Below are 25,776 nucleotides of genomic sequence, written 5' to 3'. Positions count from 1 at the left end.
AGACACGCTGGGTAGTTTTAATTGGGGATGGGGCTTCACACATTTCTCAAGTGGCATTGAATGAGTTAATGTGTACAGAGTAGGAGAAATGTGACAGTGTATTTTACTCCAAGCTGCTAGTGCCAGATTGGGCAATTAAGTGGAGAAGTCCAAATGAAGCAGGGTGGAGATAAGAATGAAAACTGGTGCAGTGAAGCATTGAGAAGGTGCCTCAGAGAGCTGACTGAGAAAGAAGGGTCTTCTCAGCTGTCTTTTTTATGTTTCTCTGAGTATAATCAAGTCTATGGGCTGCAAATTGCAGCTCGCGCCGACACCGCCGTGATCCCCTTCCCTGGGAAAGGCAGATCAGAGTGGGGCCGAGACGCGAGGCGGGCTTATCGGCCGGGGGCCGAGCTTGGGTCGTTCCCTGAACTATAACAGACGGCTGCCGGCGAGCCAGCTCAGCTACTCAACAGGAGAGCTTTGCTTGCATCACCTCCGTCTATTTTTAGAGCTGCCGCACCCATCTTTTCCCATCTTTGATGCCATCTCAAGGGTAAACTGTTGCACCTGCATATCCGTGCCTCACAACATCAGAAAGCGGATTTGTATGCAAATGATGCCTTTACAAAGTCAAAATATCACCAGGAGTAACTGTTGTCCTCATCAAAAATCATTTAGGAATAATTCATGTGGCAGAGCATCAAAATTGACAACAATTTTTTACTTATTCATGAATACCTTCCCATCACCAAGTCATATAATATTCTTTTTATTGTGTATGATTATTTTTTCCCTCATTGATTACTGGAAAACTAAACATCTCGCGTTGGTTTTGACATATTTTCTTTTTTTAAATAAGTGATTTATTATCAAAGACATCCTGACATGATATGACCACCATTGTTGGGTTGCATGTCACATGCAGAAATTTGTTGTCGCTTGTTATTTATTTGTGTTTTTCTTTAAAGATGGTGAACATGTACCCAGTATATGTACTTCTTTTAAAATAATAATACAGAAGGAACATGATATCATTCTAATTGAATTAAACCCGGTGTAAGATGATACTACGGAAGAATAGCTGTCCAGTTTGCAAAAACAAAGTAATTGCATTCTAAAACACATTAAAACGGTATTCATCACAAATTAAACAGAGTCCTGAAGTAAACAATAACATTAACTTTCTAAAACACATTGATGACAGAGCACTGCTTTCTCCAAATTGGAAAGAATTGGTTGTTTCCGCTCTATGCACACAGTTGTTTTACTACTTTGCTCCAATTTAATTTTTAATGAAAAACATTTTTTTTAACTATATATACAACTGGGAACTGTTTAAAATCATATTCGTTTGGAACAATACTGTAACTGAACTGTTGATGGTATGACAACAATTACTCACAGCCATTGACAGCAGTTCATTTTAACTCGACTGCACACATTTTTTAAACTGGGTCTTTTACACCTGATCCAATCCACTGAATGCGATCAGATAGAGCCATCGCTACTTTGCATTTGTGTTAGATTGACAGCATCTGACTAACATTATTGTGGTAATATAAAACATTTTTAAACTAGTACTTTTGGATTCAGGCTTTAACAAGAAGGCTGCATCGTCAGAGATAATCAAAAGCGTGCAGCCCTGTTTGCGTTAATCATCCAGAGACATGACAAATACAGATTGCTATATTTTCATAGATGAACAATCACGCGCTCATTGAGCGACAACAGCAGCAGGTGCCGCAGCACTGATGTGACTCTAACTGGAACCAAAATCACCGCCTAGCTCACTCCAGTCATATGGAGCCTCTGCAAATATATAATTAGAAATATGCCGAGCGATATGCACATTGTGTTTAACTGAAAAGAAGCAGGAAATGAGACTGTCACTTTCAATGACGGAGGCGTTTCCGTCAAGTTATTTTTGTGGGAAAAGATAATGAAGCGCTTCAGACTTGGCATGACAGCATGACAAGCAAAAGAAATAATAATAATAAAAATAACAATAATAATAACAATAAAAAAAGATGCAGTGAAAGCAACAGCTTGGTAAAGATAGGCCAGGCTGACTGGCAGCTTTGGACAGATGGGAGGGTGGAATGGGACTAAAAAGTGGTTTGACAAGGTGAGGTGGAAGCATGGAACAAAAAAAGATATGGAAGAGAGGGGTGACAATTAAAATATTGATGGGCAAACAGTGTGATTTAAAATGTCATATTAACTGATGCTTTTATCCACAGGCTGGAAAGGTGTCAGATAAAAGTGAAAATGATGTCTGATTTTTGAAGGCACACTGCAATTAGCATGGTGTGTTTTAGATGTCGGTGATGGATGTCGAGCACAAAAACCCAGTGCGAGGAATAAAAAGATGGAACAGTTTAATAGTTTGATGACTGTTTTTGCTTTGCTGAGTTCATTTGAAAGGGGAAAACGCACAAGGGAATTCAATTGTTGGAAGAGTCACACAGACATCCAGCTCAGGCTTGGGCTTCTCTCTTTTTTAATGAATGTATTCAATGAGGTTGCCTTAGATTATAATGTGATATATGTGTAATTGTTGTATGTATCGATGGCATCTGTGGACAATTTCTTCAAATTATTCTTCTGATTGAGATGTTTTCTCCCTTTTTTTCTAAATTGTCAATGCACATTTCAAACCATCCATCATTTATACATACTTCTAGCCTTATTTTTATAGTCCTGGCCAGTGTAGTGTCACACTGCCATCAAGTGGCAGTCATCTTTTAACAAAACACAAATTTATATAACGAACATAAAGATAATTTTAGATGAAGATTTTATGAATAAAAGAAAATGACCTACTACTTAAGTAACACTACTTAAGTTCTTTTTAGTGGACTTAATGTGGAAAATTCAATTAATTAAATATTGATTGGACAGATTAGGGACAAGAAGAAATACTAATCACTCTTCTAATGTGGTGTAAATGTTCCCTCGCTTTACCGGCTGAAGCACCTGGATCACATAATAGTGAGTTTGAAAAATGATGCTTTGCCTAATGAAATTCCAAATATCATGAATAATTCATCAGTAACTGTTAGAGATTGGTTTTAGTATGTTTTTTTTTCCCCTGAGTGACCTCTCCTTGTGATTGCCCATTGACTTCACCTGCTTGCAGCCTCTTCTGTGACCCACATGCTTCTGATTGTCTCATCAAACCATGTCTGTCTAGTTAAATTCTGTGTGCTTGTCAGTCCTTGTCGGATTGCCTGCGTTTGGTTTACCCAAGTCTTGTGATCCTAGTTTGCCCACATCCTCCCCTTCAGGTTTGAATGCCTTATTTGACTTCTAAATCTTTGTTATTTTTTTTGATAATCCTGTCACAGTCATTAAAGTTTGTGTCCTATCACACATTCACAACCCTGCTAAATCATTCCAGTAACATTCATAATTATGCATACTAGTTGTATTATGATGGAAAACTTCTGTGAGCCATACATTGTAACTTCTTACTTTGGGGAATAAAAGGATTAAAAGGAATCAATTCCAAAAGATTCGCATCACAAAAGCTATTTTTGACAGCTCGCAGTTGAGAAGCGTTCCATTAAATCTAACCAAAAAGCCGTCAAGACCATTTTTGCCTCTTTTATTTGTGCTCACAGTACCGGCCAGTGCGCCTTGAGGAATTTGTCATCCATCAGTTTATCCAGTGACGTTTCCATTACTATATGGTCTCACATGGCTGAGCAGGCGAGGACAGTCGTGATGACTGAGATGCTCAGACTGGCCACCAATAACCTTCACGACCCTCTTGTGAAGATCAGAGAATAAGACTTTGGATGCGGAGGAGTAGCAAGGTGAGAAAGGGAAATTGATATTACATGAAAGTGGGTTTAGGTCTGCTGCTGGTATAGTTCAACAGATACCATTTATGGTAAGGGATCATTAGTGCAATTTTATGCAGCGGAAAAATGAAAATCAATATTTAACACTAATTATATCTAGTCTGACTGGAATCTGGTGTATTTAGACAATATTTAGTGAGCTGAAAAGCACTCAAATGTGTTTGGGATGTTGTCATATTGGAATCGCTTCAATGTTATAGTGTTCTTGTAAAATGTAGTTTTAGGTTAGCTGTGCACGAAGAGGCCTTTGGCTGGGCTGTGCTAGTAAGTTATAACATTTAGGGTGTATACAAAGGTAAAGAGTGAACAGACAGGGATAGAAGTGCAAAACCAAAACAAAAGAAACTGGGGGGAAAATAGAAACTGTTCGAGCATGGAGAAAAGATCTCTCGCCTGATTCACTCTAATATTGAATTGGAAGATTCACATATCCTGCCATTAGTAAACTAACAACTAAGTATACTGTGTTTTTCAGATGGTCATTTTCATCTGAGTATATGTCACACAAGGCAAATTAATAAAAACATGTAGTGTGAGTCCCACTTGTGTAATTTGCATTTTGCTTGGATCATTTATTTTATTAGAACCATTGGAATCCTAGGCCAATCGATACTAGGAAAATAAGTGTTGGAATGTAAAATGCAGTACCTATATACTTATTGTAGTCAAAACCTTTGTCAGTAGATCTTTTAGGGATGGCAACATGTTAAAGTTACACAGTTGTATATTGGGAATCGTGCAGCCAGTGGAAAATGAAGCAACTTGCCCATGTTCACTGACCTACATATGAAGAGGGCAGAGTATATGCACGTGCGCACACACACACAAAAAGCAAAAATCTCACAAGGGACTGTGACACAGATTCCCACAGACACGGTCTGCAGCATGTCAGACTGTCGCGCCACCCAGTGTGGACCCGCTGAAGCAGTTTGTGTTGTCGTCACACTGTGCAATACTGAGGCTCCAAAAGTGCTCCTGGTGCACACCGTGCTTGTGAAATACAAATAGGCACTTGTTCTGTCCAAACAAGAAACAATCGAGTTTGCAGGGAGATTGCACAGCGTTTATGTGATGAGTGGAATTATAGTATGCAAAATACAAAGCTTTTAGCATGAAAACAAACATAGGACATTCTTATTTTATTGTAAAAAAAATGTGTTGTATTGTGAGGTTTGTTTATATGAATGATGTGTCAATTATTAGAATGCCTGTTTGCATACCCTTGAGCTTTTACCAATATGTGGTATTTTTTTTTTGCTTTGTGTGTGCTGAGCATAAAAAAAAAAAAAAACAGGCAGCCGAATGCTTACGGTGTAGTTTAATCAAACGTTGCAATATAAAGCTATGATGACAGCTTCATCCAATAAATTTAGGTCACTGAGTTGGTAAGGAACATTATTTGGTGTAAGGAATGTTTTAAACTCAAATTTGCAAGACTTTTAAACAAATCAATTATTTTAACCATGAGTGATGGACTTGTCTGATATTTTTACTTTTGAAAAGGAGTACCGAGTAAACCCTTGACATGACACTTTGTGACAACCATCCCCATTGGCGGCCGGATTTGGTTGTCACTTATCGTTAAAATGGAAGTTGCTTTGAAAATTATAACATTTATTTACTTTTTTTTATAATACGCATAAAAATAAGGAACGTTAACAAAAATGAACCCCCCTATTTGTATCACTTTTATATCTAGGAACGTATTGTGTGAGAGGATAGTAAAGTCCTTTCAAATTTAGCAATTCCCCTTAAAAAGATGATATTGCATAACTGTCATCTTCTGGTTGAGTTGCAGCAAACTTTGAAACAATTCTCACTTCGATATACTGCTATAAAATACTTTAATATAAGAATAACTGTAGTGCTGAACTTTCTCCCGTCCAGTGAGTCAGCCGCTTCAAGCAAAAAGATAGAGCGTCATATCATTAAAAAACAAAATTCAATTGCCTTGTGTTGCTCGGATGATAAATATTCAAGTAAAGCGATCATCAGATTGAGTGTTATGGGCAACACCAGAAGCAAAGACAAGTCAGACACATGAGAGTATGCAACAGCATGAATATTTCAGCGCTGGAATAAATATTTTACTCTTTCAATGAGAATAGAAAAAGATGCAGGGATTGCATTACGCTTAAAGCTCTCCATGAATAACGACAGTGTGGATGTTCACCTTCTTAGACATAGGCGCAGAGGTGTGGGGAAAAAAGAAGTGTACACATTGAGTGACAAACTACAGGCAGTGAGTGACCTACAAGGGGCCTAGTGGTGAAAATTTCCAATCATCTACATGTTGCTTCCTGTTTGAAGCCTTTCTCTGTGTGGACTTGCCTTTTATGGTGACACCAAATGCTAACTTTTTTTTTGTCAGGGCTACCAAGACTGCTTACACAACTCTGACACCGGGAAAGGGTGTGTGTGTATAAAGCATTATAAATATTTTACTGCTCTGTAGACCTGTATGGGATTTTTACCTTGAGTTGTACTGCTAGATACATAAAACAGATGTGAAGCACGATAATGGGGCTTTGTTTATAAAGCAGCACGTGCTGGAAATGACGGCAATATTTTGTCACGTTTTCAACAATGCTTATTCTTGTCAGCCTATCCCAGCTCATGTCGACCAAAAAGCAGACGAAACCCGAGACTGGTCGTCAATCAGTCATAGGACACGAATAATAATAGACAACCATTTGCACCAACAATCTGATCTGATGAAAATAACGTTTTGTTTTGAAATGTCTATATTTTTCAACAACAAAATAGTCAATAACATCGGAATGGCTTTGTGATTATTATTATTTTTATTGCTATGGTTAAAACATAGGTGATTGAGTAATATTGTTTCAAATGGATCGAAGAACTTGAATCATGCCAGACATTGTATAATCGTCAAATGTCGGAAGATCATGAAATTTGTGATTTGTATCCGTAGTTTCCATTGTTGGATACTGCTATTGCCAAATATGACTTTTGAACAATAACTTTTGTTATTTCAACTGCTCTGTCAGTCCCAACAGAGCACCCCATCGAGGCTCTCCCAGTTAATGTGGAGTTGCGGTTTATCGCTGTCCATGGCAGCAAAGGAGTTAATCAAACAGTAGATAACTGCTCTGATGCAGAATCGACTGAAACTTTCATTTTTAAAGTTAAAAACTTCTGTCAACAGATCCTCTCAGTTTGATTAGAAATCTCTGTTCCTATGCCTCCACCTTCTCTTCCATTCCCTCCTCATATTCATAGTCCATGTAAGCCCTGTCATACTGCAACTCCTCACCCTCATACTCCAAAGCCTCTCCCTCACAGATCAGCCCCTCGGTCTCATACTCAAATGCCTCGTCGTCATACTCCAAGTCGCCCCCGTCGTACTCAAAGACAGGAGTTCCAGCCTCCTCGCCTTCTCCTTCCTTGAAGTCATCCTCATTAGCAGCTCGTCTGGAGCCACTGTTCTTCAAGATGCCGTGGATGATGGGCTCCTCACCCACCAGAGCCGCCTCTTCTGCCTCCTTGCGCTCCCTGTCCTTCCTCGCCTCACGTTCCTCCAAGAACTCTGCGGCCCCTTCCCCTACCACCATCACCTCATCTCCCACCGTAGGAGGCTCCTTGACTGGATTGTGGTCGTAGGAGAAGAGACGAAGAGATCTGAGGCGTTTCAAGTTGGGGAAGTCGGATATCTTGTTGCGGTCCAGGTCCAGGATTTCCAAGCCTTCCATGCTCAGGAGTACTTTAGGAAAAGATTGGAAGCGATTCCCGTAGAGCCATAGTCCTCTCAGATTCTCCATGCGGCCAAGGTCAGGAGGCAGTGTCTTAAGTCGGTTGTCACCTATCTGCAAAGATTTGAGGTTTGGTAGTCCGTACAGCTCCTTGGGAAACCACTGGAAGTAGTTGCTCTCCAGCCACAAGCAGCGGAGACACCGCAGGTTTTGCAACTCGGGCGGAAGCGTCATCAGCCTGTTGCTGCCCAGGTAGAGACGGCTGAGGTGAGCCAGCTGGCAGATGGCAAGAGGAACGTCTTCCATTTTGTTAAAGTCCAGTGCCAGAATGCGAAGACCTCGCAGCTGGGTGAGGCCCTCGGGTACGGCTCGCAGGCGGTTCCCACAAGCGTAGAGCTTTTCCAAATGCGTCAGTCCACAAACACGAGCAGGTAAACGTTTAAATTTCCGGTAGCTTATGTCCAACACGGGATCTCCGCTCTCCAATAATTCGTCCACTCCCAACGGAAGCTCTTCTTCAGGTTCTTCTTTGATCTTCTTTCTCTGCACTATTTGCACCTCTTCGCCATCATTCTCCACCTCCTCTTCCTCCTCCTCCTCCTCTGCTTCTCCCGCGCCCTTCCCGGAGGAGTTGCCCATTCTGTGGCCCCCTGACACTGTGCTTGAGTCAGAGCAGAGTCATGTGATGTGATGACACGCAAACTTTGGAGCTGCTTTTGTTGTCAGCATGTAAAAAAGTATCACGCCTCAGGCCCATTAACTCTTGCCCTGCCGCACTCGTACAAGTAATGAATTGTAGTACAGGTAGTTTACAATTAAAATACAAAACTCAATTCCCGGTTGGCTATGCCAGTCTTACCCTTCTCTTTGTTCGTCGCTAATGCTGCATCAATTGGTTGCGTGATCAGATGAGTTCAAAATTTCCACTTTAACCCATTAAATTTATTCCTACTATCCATCTTCCAGTGCAGTGGGACTGGCAGGGAAGGAAAACACTTAATTTGCAGTTTTTCACCCTTAGAAAGAGCCCAAGGTCCATCCAAAGGTCTGATCCATAAGGGAGCAATTAATTGCTCATTTAAGATAGACAGCAAAGCAATTCGTTAGCCAAGTTCTGATGTTATCCGTGGGTTGCCATCTGTGAGGAGTTTGACATTCAACTGCTGCCTCCCCCTCCCTTCTCTCTCCCCCATCGTGTAACCGGAACGGCAGGCATCAAGTCACACTGTCAAGTGTGGGTGTTGGTGTACAAAGTTGTCTCATTTCCAAAACTTATTGTAGTTCAAAAGGAAAAAAAGGGGAAAAGAGCAATAAACACAATATGCTCAATGTTAAGTGTCAGCATTAACTTGAAGTCTTGTCCCTTCAATCCTAACAGGCTAAAACACATTATGATTATGATGCTTAAATCTGCAAAACGTTGAAATCACTATCCACGAGGAAATCTTCTGCTTGTCGCTAGCACAAAATTGTGGCTGTATGAAAGTAAAAAATAATAGATTATGCTTTACGTTGCAGTCATTTATTTGGTTGGCCACCATTGCCACTGATAGATGCACCAGAGTTACAAATAAAATAAAATAAAATAAAATATATATTTGGATGGATACTATGGATAATAGTACATTTAAAGAAGTAAAAGATGGCTACTGGTTTGTCACACTGCTTTTTATTGACCATTTAAAAAGCTGTGATGACAACCACTGTGTAACAGTCGGCTAAAACACAAAACAGGCACACGAATACAGACCATCTTACCGTCTTAGGCCAACATCCAATTTCTTGTTAAAGCAAAGTTAGAAATACCATTCCGTTTCAGCCAAGTTAACTCAATTGAGAGCAAAGTTGCATCTAATTTGACTGGGAGGGATGGCAGTGGTTAATGTATACGTATGCAAAGGCAGTACTGAATTCTAGTTTTTTTTCTTCCACTGCATTCAAAATTGGGTACACTGACTTTTGACCCCTTACATGTTATAAAGCTATTGTTTAAAGCCTTTAGATAGTTCAATTTACTATGTCAAAATGACATTTGCCAGACAGATTTGCTTCCATAAGACAATTAGAGCACTGACCTTAACTTTTGCAGTATTGCAGAGTATTGTTAAAAATGACACCACCCATCCAGACCAGACCCCTGTTTAAAACTGCTAAGAAAAGTATTTAAAAAGTTGCTAAGGTCAGATGCTTAGCATCACAGTCTTTGAAGCGAGGATGCCAGGCTCTGATGTTTGAGGATAATCCTGTCTGATGTGCTGATTTGCACATTTCCTGCCTCACATTGAAACTGCACTGATATGACACAGCCAATTTTAAGTAGCAGACAGACAAGACGGGTGAAGAGGTCAATCAAAGTGACTCTTGAGGAGAATGCAAATGAACAAATATATTTCCGCCGCTTATATTTGTGGTCAGAGAGCTGAAAAAAAAAACACTTTTTACATGATTATAATGATGATTAAGTGGGAGAATATGATGATGAGTTATACATATAATTTTAAAAAGGAAGTCACTGAATGGTGTGTATTTTAACTAATTGGCTGCCATTGACGATACTTGATGTCCAAATTATTTAATGTGAGAGGGGCAAATATTCATTTACTGCTTTCCCAGCAGCTTCAATGGCAGTCGAAAAATGAGAAATAACTTGTTTTTCTCTTTAACAGTTGCATCATAGAATAATACCATTTTGTATTTCCTGACCCCTGTATCAATAGTTGTTGCATCGCCATATAATGAGATAATTGTTCCTACCCCAACCACTCTACTCACAAATGTACTAAACGACTTATAAGGTGATCTCATACATAATATTTAACTTAACTTAACTGAATATGAATCACAGTTTGTAACAAAATGACACATTTCTATTCAATTTTTTTTGCGTTTCAGATGTAAGTGCATTGTTGGTTGCTCTGTTTAGTAATTCATTTGTTTATTTATATATATTTTTAATCACAATACTATGTCACAGAGAACCAATGTAAAAAAAAAGACTCGTTTGCTTCAGTTGACGGCGAAGCATCAAATTTTATCAGTTTCAATGGATCTCACGTCTCCTTTGTTACTACTGCGTTTTTTCATAAAAAGCAATTTGTCAGCAATTACCACAAGACTATTCGAACACATTTTGCACTCATTTCACTTTTAAAGGCAATTTCCTTATAAGTCAATCTCAATTTAGTTACTGAAGCAGAACAATTGAAAAACGAAACAAATGATCATTCTGTCAACACATAACATTTAACCACGATTAACAGGTTACATGCAGAATTACGGGTGATAAAATGTAAAATACACAATTTTGTTCCCATTTAAGATGTTATTTGTATCACCTGCTGCCCACTGTAAACTGACAATATTAAAATCATTGGCTATACATAGGGGGGGTGTCATGACATCCTGGCACAAATGATTCTAAATATTATTCACTGAGTCATTGACTAAAGGATATTAATAGCAATATTGATGTTGCCATTAAGCATTAGCATGTGCCACACTGCCTCTACAAGAAAATATTGCTGTTACAAGAATGACGCATGCGCACACACAACACACTAAACTGTACATCCCTTTTCTTAACACAATTGTTGACCCACACTGAAGAGCCATTACAGACACAAATTAGTTTGCATAGAGATACAGTGCGTGAAAATAAATATACAATTCATTACAAAGTGTACTGAATAAACACCACTGATTTGGAGGAGTGGGAAGGACTTGGGGGGAGGGGGGGGGGGGGGGGTCTTCAGTCCGTGCTGCCTGAGTCGATTCGCTCCTGCCTACGCCTCATGACTTCCTGAAGCTCGTTGTCACCATGCGCTTTCTGCCAGGACAAAAAAAACACATTTAGATTATTCAACTTCGTTACAGAATGCCTTTTTTTTAAGAAACCGGTCAACCTATTACATTTTTAAGACACTAGATTGATGAAAATGTATCCTCTTCTTTGGTAGGAATGAAAATCTGCATTCACTGCAGCCCTTGAGGTCCATTTTGGACACCCTTGTTTTAAGGCTCTTACAGACAAAATTGTGAAGAGCACATATGGCATGTTATTTGTGAGTACTGGCCGATACGGTTAGTGGCATTTTTCGTGCTGTATCTAGATTGGTAAAACACAACAGCATTTATGTTGTAAGCATTAAATCAGGGGTCGCCAATCTGGTCCTAATTTTTGCCTTTTATTGTCTCACCTCTAAAAGTCAGATCAAGTAGCTTGGTAGCACATTTACAAGGGAAAAAATAATAATCCACTAAAATCTTTGTGTTTTTTTTTTTAGTCAGGTTAGTACCTGTTAAGTCAGCAAGTGTACTACCTGATAATGTATTTTGATGCAATACTCGACAAGCCAGCAAAAGTCATTATCTGTTTTTTGTGGTTTTACATATGGCGGTTGGAAACAGAACTTAAACTACATGCTGTATGACACTAGTTTTTCATTGAATGGTAGCCTAACCTCTATTTGTGTTTTCTGCACGGTGATCAGGGATGAAACGCGGGCGCCTTCGTTTGGACAGACAGCCTTCAGCTCTTGTTTATTGAGAGAAAACAATTGCGCACCGGTCAGGATGCCCAAACATTCGACGGTCCTGTTTGTGGATGGGAAAGTAAAATAAATGTAATTTGCATCGGGCTACATTTGTAGTTTCATAGGTGTGTTAGGCTACTCACGCATCGGAGAAGCCTTTGTCAGCAAGCCAAGATTTGACCTGCCCTGGGGTGGATTGTTCAGTCAGTGTTACTTTAGTTGCGGCTGGTCGCTCAACGCGAAACTTTCTGGCGGGTGCCTGGCTTTTATTTGCTGTGATCTTCATCAGTAGCTCGCTGTTAACCTCATCCATCACTGAAATGGGAACACAAATTCATAAAGACGTGATCTAATTCTCTTCTTGAACTTCTTTCAAAATGTGCTTACTTTTGTCTTTCTGTCGACCTTTGCCGTAGTTATCTCCCGGGCTGAGGGAACGAGGAGATATTGCACCATAGCCTTGCTGTGTGCGCACACAATTACCTTAGTGTGCATCGCATTGCTTGCTCAAACATAAAATGTATGGATGATTACTTCAAATGCATGTTGCGTGCACCAAAATCAGGTGGAAGAACCACTGCACCATCGGATGGCTGTTTTCAAGCTTTCAATTTAGCTTTTAAAATGTATGTCGACTTCAATGGCATTGGTGTTTATGTTGTGCAAGTATGCCTAATTATGTGGATAAAATAATTATTGGAAAGGTGTCTTTTACCTGGCCATAAATACCATCAGGCTGTGAAATCTTGACCACGTCCAACATGTTACTTGGGACGTAGCCTGTTTGGCCGCTATGATTTCTTAGTTTCCACCACGCCTTGTCGTCCTCGATCACCTGAGACACGAGCCTGAGATCACTTAATTTGTACAGACTTTTCATTTTAAATATTAATCAAAGTGCCACTGCTTATCGGTATATTATGAACAACATCTGGACATCTGTCCATAATAAAGGATGGTACAAATCTACAGAGCCAGCTGGCATACAGTAGCCATGTCTATTGTAAATAATTGATCATTTTTGCGTTATTTGCATCGAGCAGAACATCAATTATAAGAATTGCTAATATAAGTCATAAACTGGAAATGAAATGATGAAAGAATGTCATAGTTTTTCCCTCTGTTGAATTTTATCTTTATAAAAATGTGTTTACCTCAAGAATTTCATCCACCAGAACTGACAACTCATTGGCATTCCGCGCTACAAAGTGGTAGCGCATTTTGGCAAATTTGCGAGGGGATGACATCCCGTTGTAAGACCTGTTGAAACAGACAGCAGGTTAAACCTTTTCTACCTTGGATGAACTCAGAGACTCCATCCTGGTACATCAACACAATATAACATAATTTCTTACCCATTGGACGAATTTGAAGAATGAGTTCCATAGAACTGCAAAAAAAAGCATACCAATACTTTGGGCTGATTTTGGGCTTCAGAGTTAACGTACATTCCATTTTTCTAAACTCTTACATCGTCAACTGAGTGTTTCCTATAATCTGGACTAAGAGGAGATCCCAGAGAAGTGGGGGAGCCAGGAGAGCCATCGGGACCTTCTGTTTCCCATGGAGCTGTTCGAAAGAGCTCTGCTGGAGGCTCCCAACCGTTGCGGAACTTGGGGTAGTAAGGAGGAGCACACTGATCCCTTGGCCATTCAGCTCTTAAGAACAAAAGAGAATGGAATGAATATAGTCGATTTGGATTTTCAGAAGATGCCCTGTCAGAGAGAGTTGATAAACCTGGGTTTAGTCCATCCCTCTCCTAGATGTTCAAAGATGGCGGTTTCTTTGGGGGTGAGGTGACCCCGCAGGAAGACCACAGCATCTTTGGAAAGGTGGGGAGAGATGATAGAGCGTACCAACTCAGGACTGGGCAAACTCTGCAGCACCTACACACACACAAACAGCAACGATCAGAAATGACATTTTGTGGGGATGTGGGAGGAAAAGCCGAGTACCCAATCTTCATATCATATGTATCTTTTGTTCTTGAGGTTTTTATTGTAAGTAATAACGTTTTTCTCCCACCACGTTTGACGACGGTATGATTCATAGTTTCCAAATATAGCCAGACAGGCTGAGATAAAACAGGTTCAGATGAATAAACTCAATTTGCATTTCCTACCAGCTCCAAAGGCCCGAAGAGGAAATGCACCAACTCGGAGGCGCTTGGATTCTGGATGTGCTTCTTCAGTTTGGCCTGCAGGGAGTGCAGTGACAGAGCCAATGAGGCGGCACAAAGGAGAGAAGGTAGGCTAAATGATTTGAGATACACTCACCAAGAGGTTGAAAGCCAGCTTCAGTTTCTGGAGGCTATCGATGAACTCTTCTTCAGAGGGGGGCTTTGCTCGCAGGGTTAGCATGCCCTCTGCGAAAGAGCACAAAAGACACATTCATTTACATTCATACCAGCAACTTCTCATGCTTTGGACAGAGGTCGAGCTACTTGAAGGACACAGCATGTACTTAACACTGAGTTACCATCTCTCCTAAACCATATGACTTGTAGTATAAATGAATAGATTTCACCAAATTGAATATTCTTGTTCTTGGTTGCATAAACCCGCATGATGTTTCGTAATGGGTTTCTCAACATGAAACCCATCATATTTGTGACTTGTAGTAATGATCTAGTACTTCTAGAGAGTGACATCATGCTGTTAGCAGTATTTGATACCCAGAGTAATCATAAAATCTACATTCACGGTGTTTCAGAGTTGAGGAAACAGATTTTTGGAAATGAGAAAAAATGACTGTCAGAAGATCTGCATGTGTAGTAAGTAACAGCACACATCTTTTCACGCTATAGTGAAAAATTAGAAATCCAAATCTTTACTGATCAGGCATGCGGAAATGAGACAATTAAAGATTGGAAAAAAATATGACAGAATCACCCAACACATTATGGCATTATTATTACTTTGTTCCATCTTTGACAATGATATCAAGATGTCCAATTCAATTTGCCTGATATGTAAAACGAATTGGGCATCTGTCTCCATCAGTGGAATGTAAAATGAAGTCATTATGTTAATAATAATAATAATACCACTGTAGTAAAATTTGAGTATTGACTTCTTGTGAAAGACGATACTGGCGTACTATTGGTGTTTACCACCACGTACATGGCTGGAGGACACAAAGAGATACAAACAGGGCAGCGTGAGCAATATTCAACATATTGTCACTTGATGATGGCTGCCACAGAAGAAGAAAGGGCGACAGACCTGCTGGTCCTTTCTTCTTATTCTTCTTACTCTTGTTGCGTTGGCAGAGTTGGGAAAAGGCCTCAGCTGCCTTTTGAACCCTCGCCACAAAAATCTCAATATCGTCCAGGGCACAGTTGAGGATTTGCTGCAAGAGGAACATTTTGGATACAGCTACTGTATCATACACTATTTCATTTTGAAAGGGCTCAGAATGAAATGTCCACCTTGAAGGGGAAGGAAAACACTTACCACGTCCTTCTCAATGCGCTGGGCCAACCTTTCATGCGACTCTGGGTCACTGGGTCCAGAGACTCGCCTTTCTGTACAAAAAAAACAAGCAAATAAAAACAGATGAGAAAAACTAAGATCCCTTTAATTAGTGACAAAGCATGGCTAGGATGATATACTAATTATTCTAAAAACTTGCGCCCCAAGGGCCAATTTCCACCCACAGGACAGTATTATGGGACCTTAATAGGTAAAATATGAATGGAATCAGTGGATTGTAGTCAGGTGCTGCTTGTTTCAGCCAAAAAAAATGTCGATATGAAACTGGTGGGGTTTCATGAATGCGCATATGAAACTGGTGAAGTTCAGTAACTCCAGCAAGGTTAAGAACCATTGAGCTATAAATATAAAAAGATGAGGCTTGATATCCTCGTGTTACGTTATTTTCACCTTGTGGGATGGGGGCAGCAACACGTCCCTTTGCAAAAGGTGCAGGCTTGGTCGAGGAATGGGGTAGGATTGTCTCTCTTTGGCGCTTCATTTTCTCTTGGTTGATTCTAAGAAAGCAAGAGGAAATCAGTGCCTTGGCTGAACATTATGGGTGTATGTACGTCTCTTACTTGAGTGTCTGAGGCCTTGATTTCTTTCCATATTTGTTATCTCCAAGTGCACTGTCTATGTCGGCATGAACTAATTCCGCCTGAATGTGGAGATATGAAGCAAATATTTGAGTATTGTAGATACAAGCACGTCAATTTACTGCAATCCGTGACCCACCTCCACTTCGTCACAGTGGAAAAAGTGGATGTCCGGCCGGGGCTGATCCTTGTCCTGACACACCAGCAGAAGGACCGACGGGTAGCGTGTTTGGTTTAGCACAGCTTGAGACAGATGGATTGTGGTTAGGGGGAAGTTTTCCAGCTCCTCCTGCAGAGAAATAATTTACATTTATCAGAAGGAGAAATAAGAGGGATCTCAAATGAACCATTAATGACATTTTATAACAACTTGTATAATTGCAGTCATTCGGTGGGGAGGAAATACCTGTGTATCACAGTCCAGGAGTCGGAGTGCTTTATCAGTGACTTGCAGGAGCATTTCTTGAGTCCAAATCTTGTCTTTTGAATCCAGAAGGACAAGTTTCTTGATGGCATCGTCCACGGTGGCGATTGACTCGGTTTTGTCCATGATGAAGGTTGACAGATGCTGAGGAATTGGGAGAGCAATTCGATACATTTAAGGCAAGCCAAAGAATGAAAAATATCTCCAGATTTCACACATGAGCTAAATAAATGAATGGCTTAATGGACAAAACGATGAAACAATTCTAAATACGATGAACGTATTGACGATTGACTACTTCAACCTCTGAAAAAATAACAATAATCCACTCAATATTTGGGTTTGAAGCTTATTGCTTGGAGTTTGCTTTTATTTTACAGCAACCATAGATAGGCTAGAAAGTGACTGATACCCATCGGTAATAACATTCGAAGACTTTTCCCCTTTGTCATAAAACTGTCAAGACTCAGGTTGAATTCCCTACTCTTTTCATTTGCCTGGAGCACTTCACATAGCAATTTGGCAGACATTTGTCATTCATTACCCCTATGTAGTACTTGATGTTATAATTGTCTCAGAAAAAAAACTGAATTTTAAAGTTAGTAACATGGGTTCATTTCAGCACATTGACTTCTATTGTATAAGCAAGATGATAGTATATACTAATTGATAACAAATATCAAGCGATATCGTGTTATTTGGGAAAAACAGTTCAAGTACAATTCAATCCAACATTTCCAAACGCTGTCTTACCTCAACATGATATTGTGACGTTTCATGCATGATGTAGTTGGAGTTGGAATATTTTTTCCGTTGCTCTGAAAGAAAAAGAAACACATTTTGAAAACATCTCTCTCGCAGTAATAGTAGTAAAAGTAAAACACTTGCCTGAGACCCACATGATACACTAATCGGAGCAGGAGTGAACAGAATTTGAAACGATCGATCACACAACAGGGCAATAAGGAAGAGCACCTAGCCTGTTAATATTTATATATATATACTGTGGTGTGTAAGGATTGAGGTCAAAGCAAACTAGAAAAGCCAAAATAGACTCATGTACTCAGAGTTTAATGTTGGGCCAAATATTTTTTACTTCATCATAATTTTATACATGGTTAACATCTGAAGGAAAGGTGAAAACACAACTTAAAGTTAATTATTAATCCTACTTTTTAAACTCAAGTGCTTTCTGTCACTTTATATCACGTTGGCAGGGGTTACGTACGTTTAATGCGCCATAAAAGCAACCAAACCTTAAGATCAAAGTTCGCAGATGCTTGCTAAATATAAACACAATAAGATACAAACTTCCACATCGTTATCACTAAATGAGACTATAAACTCTAATTATTTGTCATTAATGATGATAGATGTCCAATCATAAGCTTGAAATGTGAGATTTTTTTTAATTTTTTACAATTATGCCCCATACATTTGATTGTGTTGACAGTGATAGAATTCCCCTTCGACTAAATCTATTTTAACTCCCAGTTCAAATGAATTGAACATCATATTGCTGTCCGTGGCAGCCAATGAGCTATTAAACAGGCCTCAAATGGACTTTACATTCCTGCTGTTTTTTTTTTTACGATAAATTTCAAACATCGCTCCTGCTCACACACAGTATTTACGTAATGAATTACACGCGGGTAGCCATTATGCTGTTATTAAATAGGGGCATGTTTTTATCACACTAACAATACCATATGTCATCTTACCACGCCCAGCAGAACAAACACTTTAGATGCCAATCGCAAATTAAAAGCACTTGTCCCTCTACGTGTGACACATTTCACTGTGTTGAATGCAACACAAAATGGATTGAGTTTGTCTATGAGTTGACTGAATATGTTATGTGTCCCTCCTTTGCCAGGAAGCTTTTTAAAGTCAAGTGTTACTTTGAAAAGGGATAGCTTGTGTGAATGACGCCAGCATTTGCCTCTCTGCCAATCCCTCTCGGCTCATTGCTTCCTGCTTGGCTCCAGCGTGGTACAAAAAAAAAAGGCATCAAGTGTCTGCTTGAAAGTGGAGCCTGCCGGCCAACATGTCTTATTAATGCCGTTTATGGCATACAATTCACCGGACCACCACGGTACCCAATGAGAGCCATTTAGCAGTCGGATGAACTGAGTAGTGAGAATCGATGCCCGGGATAAACAGTGGTGGTTGGATGGCAGACTGTCAACATGAATTGGGTGTGGATCAATTTCACTTGGTGGACATTAACTAAAGTCAAATAAGCTTGTGATTTGATTTTATGTCAACTCGAAAAGTCAAAGCTTATAGTTTGGTTGTTAGTGTTAGGTTGAGCTCATAAAATTTAGTGTTTGTTTGTTACTTTTACAATGATATATATATATATATATTTTGTTCACAAACATTATTTTTACTCATGACAAGATGTCAATGTGTCTTTGGTAATGGCCTTTTTTGTCTAACGAGATGAAAATGCATGTCATAGGTTCACAATGAGTGATGTTTGCTTGAAGTGGGTATGAGACCCACTTCAATAGTGATTCTACATACTAGGCGTGTTTGGCCATGTCACTCATACAGTGATACTTACATACAATTTATAGTCCAACTTTTAGCAGTGCAAGGATTATTTCGATTATAAAAGATGTTATGAGAGATGAAATGTACTGAAGAGTAAAAAATTACTGTAACATAATGTTGTATTTCGACCAGGTGGTGCATGTAATTTTGTATTTGTGTGATGTGTCACTGCTCTGTCCAAAAGGTGCTGATAAAGGCACATTTGCATGAGCGTGTCAAGTTTTGCATACAACGCAAAGAAATTGGAACATGCATGTATTCAGGGGCAACATGCCGTTCCCAACTGTTGTTGTTGTTGGTGATGATATGCAACAGCAACCCATCACCTGATTAGCCAGGACACACAAGCAGCTCTCATGCTGCCCACAACACTGCGATGACCATCTGTCACACAGACTGAGGCCAGCCCAAAGTAGAACAACACAGCCTGCAGTCACCTCACGTACTTGTGAGTCATTTCACAAGAAAAAAAACACACGAGCTGCCACATGCTGTGGAGTTTTGGACAAAAGTGTCAGATCGCAAGGTGTGAAGCCAGAAGTGTTGAGGAAAAATCTCCTACGCCAGTTTTGTTACAGTTGAGCAAAATTGTTGAATTTAGAATAGAAGATTTCCTCATTACGAGCAGCACATTCTTTGGTATTTCCTCAAGTCTGCGGCTTCCTAGGCTGCACCAGACATGAGAAGGAGGCAGTCTGCCTGGTCTTTTCCTTCCTTCTCAATGAAGCTTTTATTCACCTGCAGAACTTGGGTATCCCCACCCTGTTCCAAGCAGAATTTATAAATGGGCACACCCTGGACCATCCACTTATGTTCAAATGACTCACTAAGACTTGTGTGTTTGATAATGAGATTTTGTTCATTAATTATTTTCTAGCAGGGAAATTTTTCAGATAAGTGTACTGTCTTGGAAATGAACTAAAAACATAGCTAGCAGTAGTTTGGCAGATAAAGTCACGTCTTCAAATTTTTCCCGAGAAGCCCAATGTTTTTGTTATCTTCTCTCTTCTCATTTTACCTTCTTTTCACAAGCAATAAGATGTTATTTACTTTGAATTAATGATAAAAATATAGACTTTATGACCAACGTGTATGCCGATTAACTTTTTAGATAAAGACATTGTCCCAAACGTGTTTGACATCGATGCCAAATTTGCCTTTGAATAGAAAGGGTGTAGACAACTGTTTGGAATTTGGAAAAATTATTGGATTTAGTAGTCTTTGATTACAGGTTGAAAGACAAGTAAAGGCAAACATTATAAAGTTGCCATGAATAAATCGCTTGCGAAATAAAACCTGTTCTAGCAAGTTCATGAAAAATGCAATGGAAATCTGAATTCAAGGATTTGAGTTACAACTAATAATGAACCTAAACGCAAATGGTCTTATTTGACAACCCATAATCCTGTATTCATCTATATTTCCATTCAAATGATGACATTTTACAATTTCATTCATTTCTGTTTTCTCTTAAATATTCAAAGTCCAAGATTATATGAATAAATCAGACAAACCTAAGCATAAAATGGAAAATAAAGGGTACCATAACTTACCAAAGAGGGCCTTTGCGCTGATCCTGCTCTCCGATCGGGCCACCCCACTGCAATGACAGGTAGAGATGGGATTACGCTGCATTCCTTTCATTTTGTCTCCGACTAAAAGTCCCACTCTTTTATTTCTTCATAAGTCAAAAGCCAACCAAGCAGGAGCGATTGAGAGAAAGTGCCCGATAGATTAGCCTGAGATTTGGACCATATGGAACAGGAGAGAGAGTGGAAAAGGAAGAGGAGGAGGAGGGGGAACCGTAGGAAAGTTGGGGCAGAGCAAATAATTCTCAACAGAGTCCCTCTGTGCCCGAGGTCCATGACCCACACCACCTTCCGCATACTGGCTAAGCAATTCTGTGGCCACTGTGACAGTCACCTGCGATAACGAGCTAAGGTAGGGAAAGGTAAATAGTAAAGGGAGAAGGTGGAATGTGCAGTTCACTCACTTGGCTGGCTTGCTTGGAGATCCCAAGACATTCATGGCTTAAGACATCAACCTGAGAAAAAAAGGCAAAGTTGACATGAAGTAATCGCAAGTCAATTAGGTACGCCTGCATTCCGTCCTATGGCAGTGGTGATTGGTTATGGGTTCACCCAGAATTGCCATTATCATTAACCAATCGCTATAACATACTATAGTCACTAGTCCATCTGAACTTTACTCTTTCGCTGCCAGACCGCAAAACGACTCCAATCCATTTTAACTGGGAGGGCGGTCAGGGGTGTGTGAATGAGCCTCTTCTCTTGTTGGTTTACCATAACATGATGGTTCGCTAAAACTACACTACAACATAGAGGTGAATGTCTACAAATAGTCTTTACAATCAGACTGCCTGAGCTCACGTTACAGATGAAGGACGGTTAACTGCTAACTTGACAGCAACCACCTACATTAACAATTGAAACAGTAAACAGTAATCATGCATACTATCTAAATATATAAATATATATACACTACAAATTGTTGTATGTGACATTATTATTGATATTGTTTAATTGCTGCAATTCTTGCCTGGTAAATTCAATGTTCTCATTTCAAGAGATAAGTCATGTCATGAAACTGATCCAGTTATTGATGTAAACAAAAGTATATATGTATATACACAACGATTTGTAGCGCATTGCGATGATTGCTTCTTTCAACAGATTACATGTATAGTAGATAAACATACCCTGCCAAAAGCAACATTTTTCCAAACGTTCCATAGTTAATCCATGTCAAGGGAAAACTTTTTTACAAAAGAAAAATGGTCCTAAATACTTTAAAGTAGACCAACACAATGCCTCCTCTTTTAGTTCTTATCTGCTCTTTTGCTCTTTGCGCTTTTGTTCCTTCCTTTGGCACAAAGCCAGTTTTGAGGGAGGAGGTGAAGGTGGAGAAGGGCAGCCTCAGCGTCAGTCAGCCTTTGTAAAGAGGCCCACTGCACTACTCCCCTTAAATCTCAAATTTAATTTAACAAAAGCAGATGTCTATTTAAAGGTATTCCAATAATCAAATATGATATGGGATTAGTACCACAATAGCTGCATTTTTTTTTCAATTTAAAAAAGGATCACTGTACTGTTACTTGCTCCCAGGTACAGGTTGCGTTCCTGTTATGGCCTTTTTCCAAAGTTTCTAGCCTTGACTGAATGTTATGATATTCATGTCTGGAATGAGGTTAGACAGTTGAAAATTTAGAGTCCTGCCAAATATTCAGTGAGGCGAGTCCTTTCTTGTTGCATTTGGTGTCTATGCTAGTATCTCTCTTGTTGTTGTTATCGCGGCATTGTACAAACTGTAGTTTTCAATGTGTTAGGCTGATTTGATGGACAGTTATTCTAATGTTAATTCTCTTAGTGGTAATTTATAGCTTTACAGACACTACATAAACATCTGTTTTAATCTGTGCTCTAGGTGTAAAGTATCTTTGGCGCATCCATTTTTTTACTATTATTATTATTATTATCATTATGATCTGTGATAACCACTGCAACCATAATATAATTAACACAAGAGTGGTGATTTTATGAAAACGTCATCAAACAATGCCACTATTTTTTTTATTAATCTCAAAATCCTTAAATCAATCATGGATTAAACTACCAACTCCCAACATAATGACAGACAAAAAAATGTACATGCATTTTTGTTTTAAATATCATTCAATTATGCTCTGTAACCACCTCTTGCTTTTCGTATAAATAAGTAAAACATGTTTTTATTCAGATGAGTTAATCAAGACAAAACAGTATTACCTTCCTACTTTTTGTAGTAGCTGCCTAAACGTTGGGAAACGCTGAAAGGAAACTATTACATTAAATAAAGATCTATTAGCAGAAAGACGACACTGCTCATCCGCGGCCAGTCTATGACATGACTTAAATAATTCAGGCTGTTGTACTGTTTACCGATTAGTAAGTCTGACATGACCTTATGCAATAAGTTTGACTACACAAAAGTATAGGTTGTTACCATGGTATCACAACAATTGACTAATTAATGTATTGAAGCGTTATAATATACAGGAAGTAATAGAGTGTTTGCAGTACTGGCTATATAAAGTCTCTGGAAAAAAAAAATAAAAACTTGGGCAATGTGGACTTCACCCATATTACATGACCAAGCATTTTCCCCAGATAAGTTATCTAGTTTTATATTTTAATGCGCCACTGTCGGCTAATCTGTTAAATGTAACAATTGGATCAGTGTGAGAAGAGCATGATGGGAATTGAATGTCATCAAAATAGCATTTAACTTTTTCACTCATGTACTGCTTTATGCTGGGATCATTTAGTTGTGTTAGTGTATCACATTATAGTATTGAACAGGAATTGTTCTTCTCTTTGCTAGACTTTGGCCTTTAAGATTATGCAAGATTATATGTAAGATATACCTGCATCTACAAGTTGTAAAACATGCAAATTGGAAGCTGAATATTGTTAATCAAACAGTCAGTTTCAAACAAAAAAATGGAATCCTTTGCGTCATTTCTACTGTTGTCAGTAAAATATCCCAATTCATTTTAAACAGGAAAACCTGGCAATGTCAGTACAAATGAATTGGACATCATGAAAACATGATCATAATGGATGGACTAAAAATGGATTGGAATCTGATCAGAGCTGTTGTTGTTGCAGAGCAGAAAGTAGGTATTTGATAGGAAATCTAAACAGTTAATTAACAGTAGTACAGTCTAGTAGTGTAACCTATAATAATATAGTATAGAGGGATAAAGAATTGAACTTACGCTGGAGTTTTCTGCACAGGATGCTTAAGGTGACCACCATGGGGGAGGGGGACGAGAGCATCAACCTGCTACCGATCAGCAAACGCAAAACATCACCAAGGTAAATCGAAGTAGAGCTTTTTAATCCCGATGGTGCAAATGGTCCAGTGGCTGCTTTAACACCACACACACATGCGCACACACATAATGTTGTTAGTTCCCAGGAGCAGTCGCCGGGGAGGGAATGTGGGAGCAGTGAGTGACAGATGCCTCCCAGGTAATTCAATACCTGAGGGGAGGAGCTCGTTTAGCACTTGAGTGAGGGCGGGGTGGTCACTGTGTAGGTGAGCCGGCCATAGAGTTTGGATGGTGAGGTGTGATGCAACTGGCTTACCTGTTACATTTAGCTTATACAGAAATTTCTTTAGACAAAATACAAAGGCAGTTTTGTGATTGTGATATTCATTTTAGCAGCTTGAATTAAGGATGAGGTATTTTATCAGTGCAGGTTGGAATGTAAAGAATATGTCCGAAGGGTGTGCTCTCGATAAGACACGTTTCAATTCCTTCTACCAATGTTCAATCTGAGTCATAATTATTTCATTACTATTTTTTGCATGCACTGAGAGCATAGAAAGTAAGCTATGAGGGGCCATTTAAAGGAGATCTGTGTGATAAAAGCAAACAAAAATTTGACCCACGCACTTGAGTGTTGCTCAATCCATTCGATGTGAATTGTTTTGATGCCTGTTACTCCGGAAACCTTACGATGGGGTTTGATCATTAACCAAAGTTGTCAGCGCTGATGAATCGCCTGTTTGAAGAATGTCTGGTTTAAAAATTGACAAGAAATACCAATGTGATTCATAAAAGTTATCTTCCACTTAGTTACGAGGCAGAAGTTATCAACTATACGTAGTGCTTTTTAATTAACGATTTAGTCATCTCGAGAAGGGTTAAAATCTTGATGTCTTTTATATACCATGTCACCTTTAAGATCATAATGTATTTAGGCCTTGAATTCCAACCTGTTTAGTCTTTATCAGAACGTCTGCGCCCTCTGTTGGAAATTGTTTGCTCATAATCATAGATCATAAACGTTCATCTACTCTAAAGTTAATGTGTATGGGAAAACCAGATAAAGTTCAGGGGGTTACAGTAATTTTCATTACATAATACTCAGCACAATACTTAATTTGCTCTTCAACATTATGACTTAAAATAGCTGCTATAATGGGGAATTATAGAACATAATAAATGCACACCTACATATCCTATATACTTTACGTCTGCCTCTTTTATTATCCTTGAATCTTCTGTATCTTCTGAGGAATCCAAGGAGGCATGCGGCAGAATTACACTTGGGTATACAGTATCACTTCAATGAATAACACTCTGATCAATAATTCAATCTTATTCTGGAAAAGAAACAAAAGGGAAGAACAAACCAAGAGACGCTAACCACACGGATTTAAATTGAGGTCACAATGATCACGTTTGTTTTAAGAGAGGACAGAATATGTTCATGGATTGACCTTGTTTTGCCTGAAATTGTCATATTTTGTCCTGTCCACGTGATTGTTAATGGGTATCACCTAATGTGTCTTTTCTGGCTCTCCTTCCATTGTGTGACCCAGATGTTTGTTATTATCATCAACTCCTGTCTGTGTATTTCGACCCCGTATTTGTGTGCGTTGGCAATTCGAGTATTTTCTGTGTATTGTTATGTTTATGCCTTTTCTTCGGTGTGCGTCTCCCCGTTTTCGTTTTGAAATGTTAATTTTCCCCAGTTTTTATTGTATGTCCGGTTATCTTGTAGTTATTTAATCCATTAAAACCTTAAGTTTCGAAATTTGACCATGATAACATTTT

General features: G+C 39.2%; 3 protein-coding genes across 6 annotated transcripts in view; 1 reads left to right on the top strand and 2 right to left on the bottom strand.

Moving 5' to 3' along the window:
* Window positions 1–25,776, top strand: part of LOC144215757 (myelin regulatory factor-like) — a 52,444-nt gene that overhangs the window by 8,437 nt on the left and 18,231 nt on the right. Inside the window, exons 1-3 of one of the 2 annotated variants that reach the window (XM_077744878.1) lie at window positions 2,973–3,269; window positions 3,606–3,800; window positions 14,219–14,340. In XM_077744878.1, the coding sequence (XP_077601004.1) occupies window positions 14,271–14,340 (70 nt within the window). In that variant the 5' untranslated portion in view covers window positions 2,973–3,269; window positions 3,606–3,800; window positions 14,219–14,270. Of the gene's footprint in view, window positions 1–2,972; window positions 3,270–3,605; window positions 3,801–14,218; window positions 14,341–25,776 lie in introns of those variants that run through there. The other variant, XM_077744872.1, reaches the window with a different exon arrangement.
* LOC144215761 (leucine-rich repeat-containing protein 10B-like) lies at window positions 6,755–8,200 on the bottom strand. The gene has a single exon (XM_077744888.1). It carries the CDS (start codon window positions 8,198–8,200, stop codon window positions 7,049–7,051), a length of 1,152 nt encoding a protein of 383 aa, XP_077601014.1. The 3' UTR covers window positions 6,755–7,048.
* Window positions 10,572–24,141, bottom strand: LOC144215760 (epidermal growth factor receptor kinase substrate 8-like protein 2). 3 transcript variants are annotated; one of them, XM_077744886.1, is made up of 21 exons: window positions 23,926–24,141; window positions 21,142–21,192; window positions 20,702–20,748; window positions 17,343–17,407; window positions 16,572–16,733; window positions 16,305–16,454; window positions 16,148–16,227; window positions 15,978–16,084; window positions 15,549–15,619; window positions 15,318–15,444; window positions 14,370–14,458; window positions 14,216–14,290; window positions 13,831–13,979; window positions 13,565–13,751; window positions 13,449–13,483; window positions 13,248–13,353; window positions 12,809–12,928; window positions 12,481–12,556; window positions 12,237–12,408; window positions 12,022–12,154; window positions 10,572–11,387 (listed from the first exon to the last, which is right to left on the bottom strand). In XM_077744886.1, exons 2-21 carry the CDS (start codon window positions 21,174–21,176, stop codon window positions 11,310–11,312), a joined length of 2,064 nt encoding a protein of 687 aa, XP_077601012.1. In that variant the 5' UTR covers window positions 21,177–21,192; window positions 23,926–24,141; the 3' UTR covers window positions 10,572–11,309. The 3 variants fall into 3 exon arrangements, with proteins under 3 accessions (XP_077601012.1, XP_077601013.1, XP_077601011.1); XM_077744887.1 differs by lacking the exon at window positions 23,926–24,141 and adding an exon at window positions 21,868–21,939; XM_077744885.1 differs by lacking the exons at window positions 21,142–21,192; window positions 23,926–24,141 and having other exon boundaries at window positions 20,702–21,027.

This window comes from Stigmatopora nigra, chromosome 22 (assembly GCF_051989575.1).
Source record: "Stigmatopora nigra isolate UIUO_SnigA chromosome 22, RoL_Snig_1.1, whole genome shotgun sequence".
Classification (NCBI taxonomy): domain Eukaryota; kingdom Metazoa; phylum Chordata; class Actinopteri; order Syngnathiformes; family Syngnathidae; genus Stigmatopora; species Stigmatopora nigra.
This window is presented reverse-complemented; position numbering and strand designations above follow the sequence as displayed.